At 60.7% G+C, this 18,917-nt stretch overlaps 2 protein-coding genes across 3 annotated transcripts; both read left to right on the plus strand.

Annotated features, from left to right (window-relative positions):
• The first annotated feature begins 78 nt into the window (after positions 1-78).
• On the plus strand, positions 79-7,088 carry PES1 (pescadillo ribosomal biogenesis factor 1). Its single transcript, XM_034068542.1, has 15 exons — positions 79-211; positions 754-833; positions 1,029-1,182; positions 1,268-1,377; positions 2,872-3,043; positions 3,280-3,369; positions 4,464-4,580; positions 4,703-4,780; positions 5,136-5,225; positions 5,412-5,542; positions 5,671-5,796; positions 5,874-6,058; positions 6,165-6,298; positions 6,455-6,622; positions 6,878-7,088. The coding sequence occupies exons 1-15, from the start codon at positions 188-190 to the stop codon at positions 6,962-6,964; spliced, it is 1,746 nt and encodes a 581-aa protein (XP_033924433.1). The 5' UTR covers positions 79-187; the 3' UTR covers positions 6,965-7,088.
• A 2,253-nt stretch (positions 7,089-9,341) lies between these two features.
• On the plus strand, positions 9,342-17,491 carry GAL3ST1 (galactose-3-O-sulfotransferase 1). Of its 2 annotated transcripts, none has more exons than XM_031042507.2 (3): positions 9,342-9,459; positions 14,110-14,243; positions 15,484-17,491. In XM_031042507.2, the coding sequence occupies exons 2-3, from the start codon at positions 14,119-14,121 to the stop codon at positions 16,634-16,636; spliced, it is 1,278 nt and encodes a 425-aa protein (XP_030898367.2). In that variant the 5' UTR covers positions 9,342-9,459; positions 14,110-14,118; the 3' UTR covers positions 16,637-17,491. The 2 variants fall into 2 exon arrangements, with proteins under 2 accessions (XP_030898367.2, XP_005141798.2); XM_005141741.4 differs by lacking the exon at positions 9,342-9,459 and adding an exon at positions 11,015-11,291.
• The last annotated feature ends 1,426 nt before the right edge of the window (positions 17,492-18,917 follow it).

An 18,917-nucleotide genomic window follows, 5' to 3' on the forward strand; every position in this document is an offset into this window, starting at 1 on the left:
CCGGTGCGGTCCCGTCGCCTGCCCGCGCTGCCCGCTCCGCTCCCGCCTTCCGCCCCCGCCCCGCCCGCACTGCCCCAGCCCGGCGCGGCTCCGGTGGGCGCGGGTCCCGCGTCCCGGTTGCAGGCAGCGCGCGGGCAGCCCAGGGTCCTGCGGCGCTCCGGGAGCACGCGGCAGCGGCGGCGCGGCCATGGGAGGGGTGGAGAAGAAAAAGGTACCGGTTACCCTCCCCCTTTCCCCGCACCGGAGCCCCCCTGCTCCGGGACCCCCCGTACCGTCCTGTGCCCGTACCGCGTCCATCCCCCCGTACCCTGCTGTGCCCGTACCGCCTCCATCCCCCCGGTGCCGTCCTGTGTCCGTACCGCGTCCATCCCCCCGTACCTTGCTGTGTCCGTACCGCATCCATTCCCCCGTACCCTGCTGTGCCCGTATCGTGTCCATCCCCCCGGTACCCTGCTGTGCCCGTACCGCGTCCATCCCCCCCCGGTACCCTCCTGTGCCCGTACTGTGTCCATTCCCCCTGTACCTTGCTGTGTCCGTACCGCGTCCATCCCCCCCGTACACTTCCGTATCCTACCGTGTCCGTTGCCTGTCCCCCATCTCCTCCTGTACCTTCCCGTGCCCCCACCCACCCCATCCATTGCCGGGTCTCCCTCTTCTCGCCGTGCCACTGGCTCTATTGTGTCCCTGCCGGTTTCCGCTCCCCCTCCCGGTGGTGGGGTTCCCTGTACCGACTTCCTCCCCGTCTCTCTGCAGTACGAGCGTGGGGCCGCCACCAACTACATCACCCGCAACCGGGCACGGAAGAAGTTGCAGCTGAGCCTGCCCGACTTCAGGTGCGCTCAGCATCCAACCGGGACCCTGCAGCAGATGGGGCCTCTGGTGGGGTGTCCCTATGAGCCCTCCCCATGGGGAGCCGGGTGTTGTGTCCTGCATCAGGTCTCAGGGTGCTGTGGTTTTGGGTGTCCGAGGGGTGGCAGCACCATTGGGTGCTACCACCCTGCGAGTCTCACCCTTATCACCACCCCCAGGCGCCTCTGCATCCTGAAGGGGATCTACCCCCATGAGCCCAAGCACAAGAAGAAGGTGAACAAAGGCTCCACAGCTCCCAGGACCTTCTACCTCCTCAAGGACATCAAATTCCTCCTCCATGAGCCCATTGTCAACAAGTTCCGGGAGTACAAGGTGCTTTCCCTTCAGGAGCCCCTAGGGATCCCTGGGGCCTCGGCCTCTCCCACAGACCCTCCCCAGCATTCCCACTGTCCTACAGGTGTTCGTGCGGAAGCTCCGGAAGGCATACGGGAAGAGTGAGTGGAGCACCGTAGACCGGCTGAAGGACAACAAGCCCACCTACAAGCTTGACCACATTGTGAAGGAGAGGTGGGTGAGCTGCATGACCTGTCCCACAGAGCTGTCCTCTGGGCAGGATCTTGCCCTGGAGCTGTGGAGCCTTCGCTGTGTCCATCCCTCATTAGGGATCCATTTCCTGTGTGTATCTGATGAAAACTGGTGTTTCTGGGCTGGAGGAGAAGGGCAGGGCGTGCTGCAAGCTAGCTGTAGCGATGCATGAGTGAGCAGGGAGTGCCCGACCATCCTAGATGAATCTGAGATCTCCAGGAAGATGCTCAGAGCTCTTCTCCTCTCCCTGGGCACTGTTTTCCTCAGAGGGAGTGCTTATGGATGGTGGCTCTTGGTGACTTGATGGGTTTGGTGGCAGGGAAGGAATGTCGTTGTCTCTTCATCGTCCCAGTGGTGTCCGGGACCACACTGTGTTGGTGCAGATTGAGGAAAGGGAAATGGCACCAGGGGGCAGGTGCTGCCACAGCAAGCTCGGGATGGGGGATGCTGTGACTGCAGCACTGCTGGAGTGGTGGGACCTCACCATCTGACTGCAGCCCTTGAGTCCTGCAGCCTTCATCCGGCCAAGGAGTGTCCCGTGCTGTTGTGCTGCAACACAGGAACATTGGTCCTGGTGGGTGCAGGCTGGGATTCAGCATCACAGACTGGGCTAGGTAGGAAGGGACCTTCCAGCTCCAACCCCTGCCATGGGCAAGGACCCCTTCCACTGGAGCAGCTGCTCCAAGCCCCTGTGTCCAACCTGGCCTTGAACACTGCCAGGGATGGGGCAGCCACAGCTTCTGTGGGCACCCTGTGCCAGCGCCTCAGCACCCTCACAGGGAACAGCTTTTGCCTAAGAGCTCATCTCAGTCTCTCCTGTTCTGGCAGGTTGAAGCCATTCCCCTTGGCCTGTCCCTACAGGCCCTTGTCCCAAGACCCTCTCCAGGTTTCCTGCAGCCCCTTTAGGCACTGGAGCTGCTCTCAGGTCTCTCCTTCAGGAGCCTTCTCTTGTCCAGGCTGCCCCAGCCCAGCTCTCTCAGCCTGGCTCCAGAGCAGAGCTGCTCCAGCCCTCGCAGCAGCTCCATGGCCTCCTCTGCACTTGCTCCAACAGCTCCAGGTCCCTCTTGTGCTGCTGCCCCAGAGCTGGATCAGGGCTGCAGGGGGGTTCTCCCCAGAGCACAACAGAGGGGCAGGATCCCCTCCCTGAGCTGCTGCTCACACTCTGGGGGTGCAGCCCAGCTCATGGTTCCCCAACACTCAATGCCTGTGGGTGTTCTAAAACCTGTTGACAACACGTAGTAACTGGACTGTTGCTGTCCTGCCTCCCTGGAGAGCCCTGAGTCCCAGGAGCTGGTGTCTGTGAGCTTCCCAGTGCCCAGCAGGGACACCCCATCACTGTGGGTCACCACTTTGGTGGGACGTGCAGGAGGCTGATGCACTTTGGTTCCTGTTCGCTCATCCTACACGGTCTCCACGAGCCCTAGCAGCTCCTGGTGGACATGGCTCTGTGTGATTCCCCCTCCTGCCCGGGCACAGGTATCCAACCTTTGTGGACGCGCTGCGGGACCTGGACGATGCTCTCTCCATGTGCTTCCTGTTCTCCACCTTCCCGCGCACGGGCAAGTGCCACGTCCAGACCATCCAGCTCTGCCGGCGCCTGGCCGTGGAGTTCCTCAACTACGTGATCGCCTCCCGCTCCCTGCGCAAGGTGGGTGCTGCGGGAGGGGGGCTGAGACCCCTGCCCTGGCGCTTGTGATGGTGATGAGCTTGTGCCCCTGGATGGCACTGGGCCCACTGTGCTGGTGCTTCAGCTGGGGAATGGGTGCTGCTTGGCTGCCTGATGCTTCCCTGATGACTCACTGACATGGGAAGGGTTAACAAGAATGGGACAAGGGAGCACCCATGGTCTTCCTCCTCCTGAGCCTTCCCTCCATTCCCTGCCAGGTCTTCCTCTCCATCAAGGGCATCTACTACCAGGCCGAGGTGCTGGGGCAGCCCATCACATGGATCACTCCTTACACGTTTGCCCATGATGTGAGTACTAGAGGGGAACAAGGCAGGATCTGTGTGGGACCCGTGCTGCTGCTGCCGCACTGCTGCCTTCCCTGGGATGGGGAAGGGTTAGAATAGATTCACAGTTTGGCTTGGAGGGGATCCCCCAAAGCTCATCTAGTCCAGCCCCCTGCAATGAGCAGGGACATCTTCAACTAGACCAGGTTGCTCAGAACCTGGCCTGGAATGTCAGCAGGGATGAGGCATCCACCACCTTTCTGGGCAACCTGTGCCAGTGTTTCATGGCCCTCATGGTGAAAAATGCCTTCCTCATGTCCAGCCTGAATCTCCTCTTTCAGTTCAAACCCATCACCCCTCATCAGACACAACAGGAGCTGCTGAAGTCCTTCCCAAGGACAGCTGAGGGACCGTCCTATGGCTCTCATGCTGTGGAACCCAGAAAGGGCCCTAGGGTACTTGGTGGGGCACGGCCCTGCAGACTGACTGTTCCCGTGCCTGGCTGTACCAGCCTCCCCAGTTCCTTGTTTTCTCTTGTTAGTTACCAAATATGCCTTAATCAGCAATTAAAGATTAACCTGAGGAATGAGGCTGGTACCACTTAGTGAGGAGCCGAGTCAGGCTCATCGCTGTGCTGCACCTTGCCAAGATCGTATCACGGAGTCATCCCAGCCTGGTTTGGGTTGAAGGAACCTTAAAGCTCATCCAGCTCCAACCCCTGCCACGGGCAGGGACCCCTTCCACTGGAGCAGCTGCTCCAAGCCCCTGTGTCCAACCTGGCCTTGAACACTGCCAGGGATGGGGCAGCCACAGCTTCTCTGGGCACCCTGTGCCAGCACCTCAGCACCCTCACAGGGAACAGCTTCTGCCTAAGAGCTCAGCTCAGTCTCCCCTCGGGCAGGTTAAAGCTATTCCCTCTTCCCAGTCAGGACCCTTTCATTTCACCCCTGGGTTTGGCACAGTTGGGTTGAGGCTTCCCAGGTTTTTGGCCCCTGCTGGGTTCACCGCTACAGCTCGCCCTGCAGCATCTCCTTGGCCAGCCCACGTCCTGCCCAGGCAACATTAGTTCTCCCTTCCTGGAGTTTGTCCCTGTGTCCTCACCCTTGCTGTGACTGCAGCACCCCACAGATGTGGATTACCGGGTGATGGCCACCTTCACCGAGTTCTACACCACGCTCCTGGGCTTCGTCAACTTCCGCCTCTACCAGTCCCTCAACCTGCTCTACCCACCCAAGGTGAGGCACCGGCTGCTCCCGGCTTGGGATGCTGGGAAGCAGGGCTGTGCTGGAGGGTCAGGGGGTGTTTGGGGTCTCTGGGATTTGGGAGCTGCCTCCTCACATCCTGTTTCTCCCCCCAGATCGATGGCCAGGCTGATATTGAGCTGACGCCTGCAGAGGGCAAGGAATACGCCATGGATTCGGAGAGCTACCTGGAGGTGAGGGACACTGCTGTCACCGTGCTCCATGGGAGGATCCTGCGTGCTCTTGGTGTCCTGACCCCACACCTCCTCCTGTTGTGGGGCACTCGGTGTGTAGGGACTGAGGAGCAGAGCCAGACCCTTCTGTGGTGGAGGAGGCTGGTCTCAAACTCTTTGTTGGACAAGGGAGAAGCTGTGCTTGGCATCCATTCTGCGTGGTGAGGGACTTGGGGGGGGACAGTACATGAAGGAGGTTGAATATTTCTCCAGTCTTGTGACCTCTTGGTCCAAGAAGCTCCTTCCTCCATGAGGCTGCCCCTTTTCCCATCCCGAAGCCCTGTCTGGGCCTGACCTTCCTCATCTCCCACTGCAGAAGCTGTCGGCTCTGAGCTCCACCCTGGCCCGGGTGGTGGCACCAACCCATGAGGAGGAGGTGGAGCTGGATGAGTTCCCAGTGGAGGGGGTAAGAGCCTGGTGGTGGGGCTCAGCCCTGGCCTTGGGGGGTCCTGCCTGGGGTAGGTTTTGTGCCTGGGCAGGGGCTGGTGTGGTGCTGGGAGGGACTGGGAGCACAGTGGGGCTGGCACCATGCAGAGAGGGGCTTGGCAGGGGCTGGGCTTGGGGAGGAGGCTGAATACTTTGCTCTGAGCAGGAGACTGCAGAGCAGATGGATGCAAGGAAGAAGGAGCAGGAGGCCCTGGAGAAGCACAAGAAGCTCTTTGAGGGGCTGCGCTTCTTTCTCAACAGGGAGGTGCCTCGGGAGGCACTGGCCTTTGTCATCCGGTACGTGCTGTGCCTCGGTGCTGCCCCTCCATCAGGGCTTGGGGGCTGATCTGCCTGACCTCCTGCAGGCGAGGGGACCCTGTGGACCCCCCCTGTCTGCCTGACCCCTCCGTGGGCTTTGCTGGCAGGTGCTTTGGTGGCCAAGTCTCCTGGGACAAGTCCTTGTGCATCGGGGCCACCTACGATGTGAGCGACCCATCCATCACCCACCAGATCGTTGACCGGCCCCAGGTGCAGCAGCAGGTTGTTGGCAGGTTGGTGAGGCACCAGAGCTGTGCTACGCTCCCCTCTAGCCCATGAGCACCAGAGCCTGAGTCCCTCTGCTTCACAGGTACTACCTGCAGCCTCAGTGGGTCTTCGACTCGGTCAATGCCAAGCTGTGCCTCCCTGTGGCCGACTACTTCCCTGGGGTGCTGCTGCCCCCCCACCTCTCGCCCTTCGTGACGGAGCAGGAGGGAGACTACATCCCTCCTGAGAAGCTGAAGCTGCTGGCGATGCAGAGGGGAGAGGAGCCAGGTGAGGCCTGGCTCTGGGATCAGGAGCTGGGGAGTTGAGCAGGGCTGGACCTGCTCCGGAGCCACGCCTTGTTGCTCTGTTGTTGATAACAGTGCTCTGTCTGTAGATGAAGAGAGTGAGGAGGAAGAAGAGGAGGAAGAGGAGGACAACGATAAAGAGGAGGAGGAGGAAGATGAGTCTGAAAAGGAAGAGGAGATAAAATTAAAGAAGCTGGAAGAGCAGAAGACTCAGGGCAACAAGGTACAGAGCTGTCACTGCTGCGGCTGTGCTGCTCCTGCAGCCACTGCACTGCTGGGTCCTGGCCCCCTGTCCCTGCTCAGGACCTGCTGCCAGCTGTGGAGGGTGCTCCGTGTGTCCCTGGGGAGGGCGGTGGGTGCTGAGCTCCGGCTCCTGCAGGCGCTGCCGGTGACAGTGACAGCTGGGAAGGTGCGGCTGGAGGACAAGCAGCGCCTGGAGCAGGAGCAGCAGAGCGAGGAGAAGCGCCTGGCCATCATGATGATGAAAAAGAGGGAGAAATACCTCTACAAGAAGATCATGTTTGGCAAGAAGAGGAAAATCCGAGAGGTAGGAGCATAGGGCTGTTGTGGGCCCAGCACCTTTGCCTCTTCCCAAATGGGCTCTTGCTGATGGATCACTAAAGCCAGGTCTGTCCCACCTTGGGCCAGCTCTGGGCTGCTCCTGCTCTCCTGCAGCCGATGAGGGCAGCGACCCAGCTGCCTGCAGCACAAGTGTCCATCTCCCCACGCACAGCCGGGGGGCAGAGCTGCCCTCGAGGGCTGCAGATGGCTCTGACTGTGCCTCTCGGGGGGGTCTCCACAGGCCAACAAACTCGCTGCGAAGAGGAAAGCCCACGATGCTGCTGTCAAGGAGCAGAAGAAGAAAAGCAAGAAGGCACGGCAGGCGTGACGGAGCTGTGCCCTGTGCACACCCTTGTCCTCGGCTGCAGAACCCTCAGCTTTGATCCTGGGACAGGAACACAGAATGAAACCATTTCCCCTTTGTAAATAAATCTCCTGCTGTGCCTTTCCCAGTGCTGCCCATCCTGCCTTGGACTATGGCATCAGTGTCACTGGCCCCTCATGCCAGTGCCACCTCTGCTTCCTGACTCACACGGGGGTGAGTGAGGAGGAGGCCAAGGAGAGCTCCAGGCTCTTGCAGGCCCCTTTGGGATTGTTCCTTTTTGATTGGCACAGCCCCCGGTGGAGAGGAGCCCATCCTGGAGCCACCCTCTTGGCTTTTTAGTTGTCATAAAGCAGGTGACACCCAGTGCTGTCTCGTGCCTCCTGGCTGTAGTGGGTCCGCTCTGCATCCTGTGCTCTGCCCCATGCACGTATGGGGCTGGAGGAGGCTCCTCATCCTGCATGGGGCTGAAGAGACAGAGCCTGGGCACCATGGCTGTGACCTTGCTCCTCGTCACCCTTTGCCCATCCTTGCTCCCAGCAGCAGGTTTGGGAAGGGTTTGCTCTATTCCGGCTGTGTGCTCAGCTCAACGCAAGCCCATTCATTCAACCAGGTCCTGCCCATGGGGAGCACCAGGCTGAAGAGCAGCTCTGTAGGGAAGGGCCTGGGGCTTTCCATAGGGAAAATGCCCTGGGGGCAAGCACAGCCAGTGGAGCATGAGGAGGAGATGGAGGAGGTTGAAGAGGGCATCCTGCCCCTCGGCACTGGTGAGGCCGCTCATGGGGTGCTGTGTCCAGCAAGGGACACGGTGCCTGCGGGACACTGGAGCATGTCCAGCAGGGACTGGGGCTGGAGGAGAGGGTGCTGAGTGGGATCCCAGCAATGGAGTAAACGGCCGAGGGGGGGCTGTGAAGATGGAGCCAGGTTCTCATCACTGGTACCCGGTGCCAGGGTGGAGGTGATGGCACAAAGTGACCCGGGAAGCACCACAGCCATGGATGGGGACGCCATGGCCAGGGCCTGGCACGGTGCCCAGAGGAGCTGTGGCTGCCCCATCCCTGGCAGTGTTCAAGGCCAGGTTGGACACAGGGGCTTGGAGCAGCTGCTGCAGTGGAAGGGGTCCCTGCAGAACACACTGGGGGGTGGCAGCAGCCACCATCAGCACCATTATACCCCCCTTTTCCCCTAAATCCATGTTTTTCTCCCCGACTCCCCCTCCTCACACATTCCCTTCCTGAGGCCTGCTCGCAGGTTGAGGCCTGCTCATGGCCGCCCAGGGCACGGCCGCAGGGTAATGCCGGGAGCGGGGCAGCGGCCATGGGGCAGGATCCCCCTTCCCTGGGTCCTCCGCGGGGTGGGAAAGGGGTGCCCCGATGTGCTGTGGGGCTGCGGTGGGCTCGGTGAGCTGGGTCGTGGTGCCTGAGGGCGTTACGGCTGCGGGGCTCCATGGGGACCCTTGTGTGCGGCAGCGCCGGGGCCTGCCTCATCCCGCAGGAATTCTGTGGGGATTGGCTCGCTCCAGCCCCGGGGCCGGCCCTGCCCCTCATGGTGCTGCCGGGGGCAGGGACGTGGCCATGGACACATCCACGGCAGAGGCCGTTTGTGTGCCCTGCTCCTCCTGCCCTGTCCTTCCTGCAGCCTCCATCGAGGCCTGGTTCTGGTTTTGCGTGTTCTGGTTTTTTAATTTTTCTTTTTTCGTTTTTAATTTTTTTTTCACCTTTTCCCTTTTCTCTTTTTCCTTTTTCCTTTTATTTTTTCTTTTTTCATCTTTTTTCCTTTTCCTTTTCCTTCTTCCTTTTTTTCTTTTTTATTTTTTTATTTTTCTTTTACTCTTCTTTCTTTTTTCTTTTTTATTTCTCTTTTTTTGCATTTTCCTTTCCCTTTTATTTTAATTTCTTCCCCCCCGCCCCCTTTAGGACTTGAGAACATTTTGCTGTTTCTATTTTTTCCCCTTGTTTTTCCCCTTCCCTTATTTCACCTCTTGGAAAAGGGGGGTTGGGGGTGCCCACCGCATGGGGGGAGCTCTTGGGAAGCTGCACCTGGAGCCAGGCTCCCACCATAGGCCAGGAGACCTTGAGTGGAGCTTCCCAACCGCACCGGAGCCCCAGGCACCCACAGCACCTACAGCACCCACAGCACCCACAGGCACTGCAGCACCCACAGCACCCACAGGCACCCGCAGCACCCACAGCACCCGCAGCACTCAGAGGCGTGGTGCCGGGGTGGGTGCTGGCTTCAGGGTGCTGGGCCAGCAGAGGCCAAGGACCGGTCACACCACCCGGGTAGGCACTGGTTCCCATTTTTCCCACCCTGATGACACCTTCTCCCTGTGACAGTTCCGTGTGACACTGCCCTGGACAGTGCGTGTCCAGGGCCAAGCCCTGTGCCACTGCCTGGCTCCTCACCGCATCCCTCGGGATCCCCAGCTCCAGCCCTGCTTCCCAGCGTGAGCACTTCGCTTGTACCCCACGCCGGGGGGGATCCGCTCTGCCCTCTCCCAGGTGGGTGGGGGACAGGGGTGAGGCCTCCTGGGGATGGGTGCTGCAGATGGGGTGTCCCAGCTCCCAGCTCGTCTATGCCACATCCTGGGTTCACCAGCTTCCCTTCCACATACTGCAGCCCTTTTCCGGGTGGGAATTCTTTGTGGCAGCATTCCCAAAACAAAGGGGGACCCTGGAATGGAGAGATGCCCTGTAGAGAGGCTGTGGGTTGGTTCCTTGCCCCTGCGCTGCTGTTTCCAGGTGAGGGGATAGAAAGGGCCAGAAGAGCCAGGGCTGATATTTAATCTGATGTCGTGGCCTGTGACAGATGGGCCTGGGAGGAGAAATCCCTGGCATGATCCCAGTCAGGGCTGGATGCAACTGGAAATGCATCAAACAAGGGCTGGAGGAGGCCATGAGCTCGGACACACTCGGGACAAGTCTCCTGTTCCTGTCCCACAGCAGCCCCTGCTCCACCAGGGCACATCCCAGCGCTGCCTGTGCTCTCTGCCCTGCACAGAGCTGCCCTTTCCCCTCTGCTGTCAGATCCCTCCTGCACAGCCGGGGGGTGATCCCAGGGGAGCAGGGCCACGCCAGCTCCTGCAGGGTGCTGGCAGCTCCTTGTGCCTTATCTTGCCATGACAGGGGACATTCTGGCTCCTCCTATGCCCCAGCAGGGCTGGGTCTCCCTGGGGATTGTACAGGTTGACCCCAGGGTTGGAACCAGTCGCACTAAGGCAGAGCAGGATGTGACCACTGCTGCAATGGAGCAAGAGCTGCCCTGGGGCTCAGCAAACCCAAACCCCTCCATCCTGGTGACTCAGGTGAGGATCAGGAGTGGGAAGTGCTGAGGACAGGTCTGGGAGCACACTGGCCCCTTTCCTGCGCCACCGTGGGGTGATGCAGTCCATGGGGCTGTGTCTTCAGCAGCTGAGCAGGCTCTGAGCCCCCCACAAGTGGGGTTTGGGTGCCCCCAGATTGTAAGCACAGCGCAGTGGGAGCAGCAGTGGGTGTAAGGCTGGTGGCAGCACAGTGGCTTCCCAGTTAGTGCACGGGTTGGGTTCAGGGAGCGTAAATGTCGCTGCCTCGAAGGCCGTAAAAGCTCTTTAGATAGGGAGGGCGCGGGGAGGGAGGGCAGGGAGCCTGCGGGAGGGAGGATAAAGAGGGGCTGGCGCAGTGCTGGCCGGGCACCCGAGGGCGGCAGGGACGGGGCTGTGGGGCCGAGCCCCCCACCTGCAGGTGAGCTGTGGTGGTGGGAGCTGACAGCAGCCATGGGACACGGACACAGCAAGAGGCGAGGAGCCGGGTGCCACCGAACAGCCATTGTCGCCCCCCTGCCGGCGGCACCCCGGCTGCCAGCGCAGGGCCATGCCGGGCTGGGTGCTGCCGGTGACAATGTCCCCGTTGAGGCCGCTGGCGCAGATGGAGACAAACGTCGCCGTTGTTCTGCTCGGCAGCGGCTCAATGCCTCCTCTGTGCCGCGGCGGTGGGTGGGGAGCAGGAGGCTCGGGCTGGCCGCGGGGACCCAGGGGCTGGCCCGGCCGTGCCGGGGGAGCCGGGCAGTGCCCGGCCGCAGCCCCGTGTCCCTCCCGCAGCGCCCCTCATCGCTGCCTCTTCTCCCCCTTCCCCAGGCCGGTGAACACGGGGCCAGGCCCCAGGAGATGCCGTAAGCACTACGGATAGTGGGGAGGCTTCAGACCAGCCAGCGTTTGCGGGGAGCTGCCGGGAAGAGCTTATTCCATGTCGGAGCAGCATCGGCACCCTTGCCCCGTGCCACCCGCTCCCCCTGCGCCCTGGCCAGCCCAGGAGAGGAAAGGGAGGGCTCGCAGAGAGCAGCTCAAGCAGAGGAAAAGGTGATGCCAAGGGGCAGATCTGTGGGGCAGGGTGTGAGGGGAGTGTGGGGATTGATGTTTGTACTCATGAGGGCTGTGCAAGGGGGGTAGGAAGCATCGTGTCTGCATAAAGTTGGGGTTGTGGGATGAGGACCGTTTCCACGGGCTTGTAGGGCCAGAGGAGCAAGAGGCAGGGGAATTTGGACAGCAGCTATAGCGGTTGGATGTAAAGGAGATGACGCCTATAGTGAAAACCCTAAAGAAGGCTCCGGCATGTCCCCAAGGACCAGAGGAGCTGCTGGGATGTGGGGATGGAGCTGCAGAGCTGCGTGGCCTGGGCTGTGCTGGGGGTGACCTGTGGGGAAATGGCCGGTACTGCCGTGTGCTCCGGCTGGGAATTTCGAGCAGGCAGCTGGGAGCTGGTGCTGCAGCTGCCCAGCACTAATGGCAGCCCCCAGGAGAGCGCCTCGGTCACCACATTTCTCTCAGCAAGCTATTAATAATTAAGCCACTCATTGAAGGCAAAGTCAATAGAGGAGCTGGGTTGGGAACTGTTTGCCAGAGCCACCCCAGGGAGACAGCCAGGGTGGAGCTCCATCCTCCCAGCATCCCAGTGCACAGGGATGGGGTTCCGTGCTGCTCCAGGGGGATAGCGGGACCCCCACAGGGCTCATGGAGCTGGTTTGCTTCCATGGGATCAGTACTGCTGTGGTGACAAGGGCAGCCTGTGAGCCAGCGGGATGCAGCTTCACTCTGGTACTGGTGGATGTCCCCACTGGCACTGCCTGGCTCCCATCAGCATCTTTTTCCTCTGTGGATGGTAACCGTGGGCAAGACCAAACTCTGGCTGCTCCCGGGTATGTGAGACCCTCAGGTCCTTACACCCGGGCTGGGGTAAGGGTCAGGGCCACCCTCTCCCATGTGGCTCTGCTAAACACCCGCTGTGTCCCATCTGTGCCGTGCTGTGCCTGCCACCGGTCCCACACACCGGGCAGGATGAGGCTGAATGCAGCCAGCGCTGCCTGACCCCGTCCCTGCTGCAGCGCAGCGCTTGGGTGGGCTTTTGGGATGCCCCCACTCCGCCGGTGCCCCCGCTGCCGCACCGGGTGCCAGGACGAGCTGTGCCCCGCGCCCGGCCGCAGCCTGGGCTCCGGTTGCACTTTCCATTCATTATTCATCGAGCTGGAAATCTCAGCACCCGAGGCGCCGGGGGGGGGGGGGGGGGGGGGGGGGGTGCAGGGGGAGCAGCCGCCCGGGCTCCGCGTGTCCCAGCAGCATTCCCAGCACCAGGTAACCCGCCTGCTTGGGGGGCAGCGGGGAAAACAGAGGGGTGCTTTGCTGCAGAGGAGGGAGGAAAGAGCCGGGGCTGAGGAGATGCTGCTGCCGCTCAGTCGGAGAATCATGGAATGGTTGGGGTTGGGATGGACGCTGAACCCCAGCCAGCTCCAAGCCCATGGATGGAACGGGGCTGCGGGGCTTTGCCCCAGCTCGGGGGGTGCTCCCGGGCTCCGGTGGCAGCCCCGGGGCCGCGGTCACGGTGGTTCGTCCCCGTGTCCTGCCGCAGAGGACACCCTGCAGCACTGCGGCCGCGGGAGAGCCGAGCGGCCCCAGCCCCCCCACCCGTGTCCCCGGCGGTGCCGGGGGGGGGGAATAGAGGTGGGCACGGGGCTCCGTGTGTGTGCCCTTGTGTGTGCATGGGTGTGTACGTATGGGGGTGTGTGTGTGCATGTATGTGTGTGTGTGTGCATGTATGTGTGTGTGTGTCCTTGGGTGTGCATGGGTGTGCATGGATGTGTGTGTGCATGAGGGTGTGTGTGTGTGCCCTTGTGTGTGCATGGGTGTGCATGAGGGTGTGTGTGTGTATATGCATGGGTGTGCATGTATGGGGGGGTGTGTGTGCATGGGTGTGCATGTATGGGGTGTGTGTGCATGTATGGGGGTGTGTGCATGGGTGTGCATGTATTTGTGTGTGTGTGCATTTACGTGTGCGTGTGTGTCCTTGGGTGTGCATGGATGTGCATGTATGTGTGTGTGTATCCCTGGGTGTGTGCATGGGTGTGCATGCATAAGGGTGTCTGTGTTCTTAGGGGACATTCATGAGTGCATACATGTGTGCATGTGTATCTGCATGCATGTGGATGCATGAACACACAGAGATGCATGTATGTACCTGTGTGTGCACACACAATATGTGTCTGTGTCCCAGTGTGTATGAATACATGCGTCTCCACATGCACATATGTGCATGGGTGTTTGTGTGCATGTGCCCTCTGGCTGTGTGCATGCCCTGCTGCATGCACACGTACGTAATGTGCACTAGCTCAGGGAGGTGACATCCTTCCCTGGGTCCCCCTTGTCCCCATATGGAGACACCCGAGGCTGAACATTGCCCTCAGTGCTGCCGAAGGCTCCAGGACCTCCCTCATGCCTGCGCTGTGTGCACAGAGCAGCATCCACCCATGAGCTGATGGAGCTCCTGATCCAGCTGAAGGTTTCCTTGGGAAAAGGGATCCCAGTGTCCTTGGAAAGATCCTGCCCATGTCCATGGTGTTTCCGTGCTCTCATTCTGCCCCATGGCAGCTCCTTCCTTCCCCCTGGTTCTAGCCCAGACCATTGGGTTTCATCCAGGAGGGCAAAGGTTGCTCAGGTTGGGCAGAGCTGCTGCTCCTTGGCCATGAAGCGGTGCCAGCAGTGGGGACACGCCTGGTGCTGCCTCACCTCAATGTTGGCAGTGCCAGGGCCAAAAAGCACAGTGAGATGCTTCCCAGGGCATGTGCGTTGAGCTCCCTCTGTCCCACCTTCCTCATCTCCCGGTGCTAACAGCTCTCCTCTCCTGCAGGTGACCAGGATGCTGCACCATGGGAAGCACTGGAGGTCCATGTGCAAGGGGCTCGTCCTGGGGACCCTCCTGACCAGCTTCATGCTGCTGCTCTACTCCTATGCTGTCCCTCCACTGCAAGTCAGCATGGCAGAGTGAGTGCCCCGGCAGCTTGGCCACCCTGTTTCATACCCAACCAGAGCTTTCAAGCCCTGGAAAGCTTGTGAAAATCCTGGGGCTTTCCAGGCTCCGATGGCGTCACACCAAGACATCCCCTTCCTACAACCTCGTGCTGGTGTCTGCACCCCATGAGTTGGTGAAGGAGAACCCCAGCTCTGCGGGGGGCGGAGGGTGATCACTTTGGGGCAGGATGGAGATGGGTGTATCCATACACACACCCTGGGTGATGGTGGGATGAGGAGGTGCAGGAACTCACACCCCACCACAGCTTTGTGTCCCCTGGGAAAAGGAAAAGCATCACAAGGACACTCCCCAGCAGTCAGGAGCAGCAGGCAGAGGGGAGTAATTACTTGGGTGCTTATCACTGAGGGCTTGTCCTTAAGGAGTTACCAGAGGGCTGCCACATGCACACTGTCACGCAGAGCAATGGACATGGAGAGGTTCAAAGCTCTCTGTTGCCTGGTGAAACTCAGCTCCTGGCATTGAATTTACCTCTAAGCTTATCCCCAGGATCCACCTGTGGGTGTTGCATGAGCTGCTGCCCATGCTGCCCAATGGGATCGTTATCAGGAATCAGCTTTGCACCTTCATTAACAGTGTCCAGAGTCACCCATGGAGGGCTCTGGTCCCTGCCCCAGACAGCTCAGGTAACACACATGGTGTTCCCAGTGCTCGTCTGTGGAGCTGGGCATGGGGATTATTCCCCTCTTCACTGGGATGCTGGATCCTCCACAGCTCCTACAAAGGGTGGGCAGCTTCCAGACCTCACAAGAATGTTAATAGCTCCTGTCCATGGAGTTATGGCCATGGAGAGCTTGTCTTGATGCACATCTCAACATCACCAGGGCCACTGCAGCCATGCCCATGGGGAAGGATGGGGACCCTCTGCTCAGCTGTGCTGATGCTGGTGGAGTCTGACTCCCACCGCAGCCCATCCTCAGTGACTGGGGTTGTCCAGGGGTGGGTGAGCTTGTTTGGTGGCTCAGCAGTGCATAAGGAGCTCTGGGGATGGTGTGGGGTACAGGGGGCTCTGCCCAAACCCAACCTCCTCTGCACTGGGGATCCTAATGGGTGTTGGGGGTGAGCACCCATCCCCAGGCTGAGCACCCTTCCGTGCTCCAGCTGCTCCAGGAAGGAACACGCCTGAGCCTTGGTTGTGGCCGAGCCATGTTGGTCCAGCTGCCCTCTCACTTTGTCCCATCTCTTCCCCACCAGGATCCCCATCTCCTCCTCCTGCACCTCCTCCGCAGCCCCCGGCAAGGCTCCGGCTGCAGCGGCCAACGGCACAGGCAGCGTGTTGGGCCAGCACTGCGTGCCCAAGGTGAACATCATGTTCATGAAGACACACAAGACAGCCAGCAGCACCATCCTCAACATCCTCTTCCGCTTCGGAGAGAAGCACCGCCTCAAGTTCGCCTTCCCCAACGGCCGCAACGACTTCTACTACCCCTCGTTCTTCGAGCGCAGCCAAGTGCAGCACTACCGGCCCGGTGCCTGCTTCAACATCATCTGCAACCACATGCGCTTCCACTACGAGGAGGTGCGCAAGCTCCTGCCGGCTGACACCATGTTCGTGACGGTGCTGCGGGACCCTGCCTACCTCTTTGAGTCCTCCTTCCACTACTTCGGGCGCGTCATTCCCCTCACCTGGAAGCTGAGCGGGGACGACAAGCTGGCGGAGTTCCTCCGGGACCCATGGCACTACTATGACCCCAATGGGTTCAATGCTCACTACCTCCAAAACCTCCTCTTCTTCGACTTGGGCTACGACAACAACATGAACGCCGCCAGCCCGCTGGTGGAGGAGCACATCCAGGAGATAGATCAACGCTTCCACCTTGTCATGTTGCTCGAGTACTTTGACGAGTCGCTGGTGCTGCTGAAGGAGCTGCTGTGCTGGCAGCTGGAGGATGTCCTCTACTTCAAGCTCAATGCCCGCAAGGGCTCCAATGTGTCCCGGCTGACACCTGAGCTCTATGAGAAGGCCACCTCCTGGAACCTCATTGACGCCAAGCTCTACCGCTATTTTAATGCCACCTTCTGGCGTAAAGTGGAGGCCTACGGGAGGGAGCGGATGGCCAAGGACGTGGCTGAGCTGCAGCGGGAGAATGAGAAGATGAAGAGCATCTGCATCGATGGGGGACACCCTGTGGATGCCAGTGCCATCCAGGAGTCCTCCATGCAACCCTGGCAGCCGCTGGGGGAGAAGTCCATCCTGGGCTACAACTTGAAGAAGAAGATCAACAAGAAGCACCAGAAGCTGTGCCGCAAGATGCTGACGCCCGAAATCCAGTACCTGACCGACCTGGGGGTCAACCTCTGGATCACCAAGCTATGGAGCCGCGTGAGGGACTTCCTCAAGTGGTAGGGGGTGGTGGGGGTCCCGCTCTCCCCCAGCAGGAACCAGGTGCTTTCCTTTTTCTTACTCATGGTGTCTGTTGGTTGGACGTGTGCAGAACCCACTGGAGGCCCCGGCACCCAGGAATGGTCTGGGATACCCTGCACCAGCTTCCTGCAGAGCCCCTGCTTGCAGAGCCTCTCCCTCAGCCTCCGAGAGCATCAAGGACTGGAGGCTTGGGATGGTTTTTCCCAGGAGGATCCACTTCCTTCTCCATGGAAAGGCTGGAGGAGGTGTTTGTGAAGGACTTGTTGTGGCAGGAGCAGCACATCCATCACCATGCAGCTGGAGTGGGCAGGGTGTCCTCCTTGTCCGGGGTGGGCAGAGCTGCCACCAGGGAACCCAAACCTCAAGGGGCTCCTCAAATCACCCCATTTCCCTTGAGCTCCTAGAGCTGCATGTCAGGGGCTGCTGCACCCCTCCAGGGGTTCTGGCCCTTGGGGTGAGGAGTGCAGCACGTTCTCAGCCTACCTGTAGCCATGGTCCACATTGGGCTGTGACCTGGAGCCGCTTAGAGAAGGGAAAACCCACCCCAAAAGCCCATTTATCAGTGCGCTCATGGTCCCCACAGTGAACAGCATCCACACAGCAGATCCCCTTCCAGCCCCACATCACCCTGGTTAGAGGGCCCCGTGGCCCCAGTCACTACATGGGACATCCCGAAAGGCCACAGGGTCCAGTGAGAACTGGTGTGGGAAGGAGATGGGGAATGGTGTCTGGTGGCCACCATCCCAGTGATGCCCCTGGTGGCACCTGTGGCTGAGGCTCCCCAGCAGCAAAGGGCCCCCAGCCCGTGTTCTGCCCCCTTTGGAAAGACCATAAATAAATGAGCCCTTCTACTTTTGTAAGATAATGGTGTTTTGGGCAGTTTTTAACCCAAGAGTGGCCCAGCCACCTCCATCCCTCTCCTTTTTCTACAGGGGGAGGCCAAGGACCATGGACCCACTCTGCTGGCCTTGCACGGACACCAGAGCCATGGGACAGCCACCATGGGTGACACAACCCCCTTGTGCCACTAGACCCTAGCTCTGCTGCTGGAGGGTGGCCCCCAAAGTACCATCAGTACTGGGGTGCACGCACGCCCAAAGAGCCAGGCTGGGGCCACCACCTCAGCTGTGCATGGTGCTGCCCTTGGGTCCTGGACACAGAGCTTGGGGCACCTGCCTGAGCTCTGTGGTGTCTCCAATGCTGCGCTGAGCTCTCCTGCTGGGAGCAGGTGCCAAATCCCAGCTCAACCACCGGTTCTCTCCACGGATAAGGGGATGGAAAAGCCAGTTCTGAGGCCAGAGGTGGCTGCAGAGATGATGTCCCCAGGCATGCTCCTGTGCTGAGGCCAGGGGCTGTGATGTGGGGACATCTGAGCTCTGTCCTGGCTGTGACCAAACTGCTGTCCCTGTGTGCCCAGGGCTGCCCGTCCCCAGAGGGACCAGCACAAGCCCCGGGCCGGGAGCAGCAGTCCTGCAGTGTGGATGGGACATGCTCCTGCTGGAGGCCCTGTCCCAACTCCCAGGCCCTTCCCAGAGAGCCCTGTGCTGCTGCGGTGACACCTCCCGGAGAGCTGCTGGGTACCGGGCTGGGATGTGGTGGCCCGTGTGGCTTTGGGATCCTGGGGGTCCTCACAGGCTGCATTGACCACCTCCTGCCCCAGGGCTCCCAGGAGAGGGGACACTGCAGCGGGAGATGGTTGGACCATTGCTGGTGCAGAAGGAGAAGGTGCTGCGGTGTGAAGGTGAGTGGACACCTCCAGCCTCATGGCCCCAAACCCCCCACCCCACGGGCTGAAGCACCCTCTGACCCTGCTTGGTCTGGCGCTGTCCCCAGCTCGGTGCCACGTTCCTGCTGCCCAGGCTGGTGCTGGTGGCATCCACCACGGCTGGGGCTGTGCTGGTGCAGGCCTTGGCCAATGTCCCTTCCATGCCAAGCTGCAGAGCGGGGGAGCCCTCATCCCCAGGGAGATGAACAAAGGGGGTGAGATGGGTCCAGACCACCAGAGCCTGGCGCAGGGCTGGGGGTGAGCTGGTGCCCCCTTTCCTCCTCCCCAGTTTAAAGTGGTTCTCTCTTCTCTAAAGCTTCTCCGCTTGGGACCATGTGGATGCCACCGCCGGCTGGGGCCTTCATGACCTTGTCTGGAAGCCACATCACCCTGGTGGTACTGTGTGGTACTGGGAGATGTGGCCACCGTGCATGGTGGCACAGCCCCAGGCCATGGGGCTGGAGTGGGTGGCTTCTGCTTGGGGGGATTTGGGTGCCT

This window comes from Melopsittacus undulatus, chromosome 12, assembly GCF_012275295.1.
Source record: "Melopsittacus undulatus isolate bMelUnd1 chromosome 12, bMelUnd1.mat.Z, whole genome shotgun sequence".
Taxonomy (NCBI): domain Eukaryota; kingdom Metazoa; phylum Chordata; class Aves; order Psittaciformes; family Psittaculidae; genus Melopsittacus; species Melopsittacus undulatus.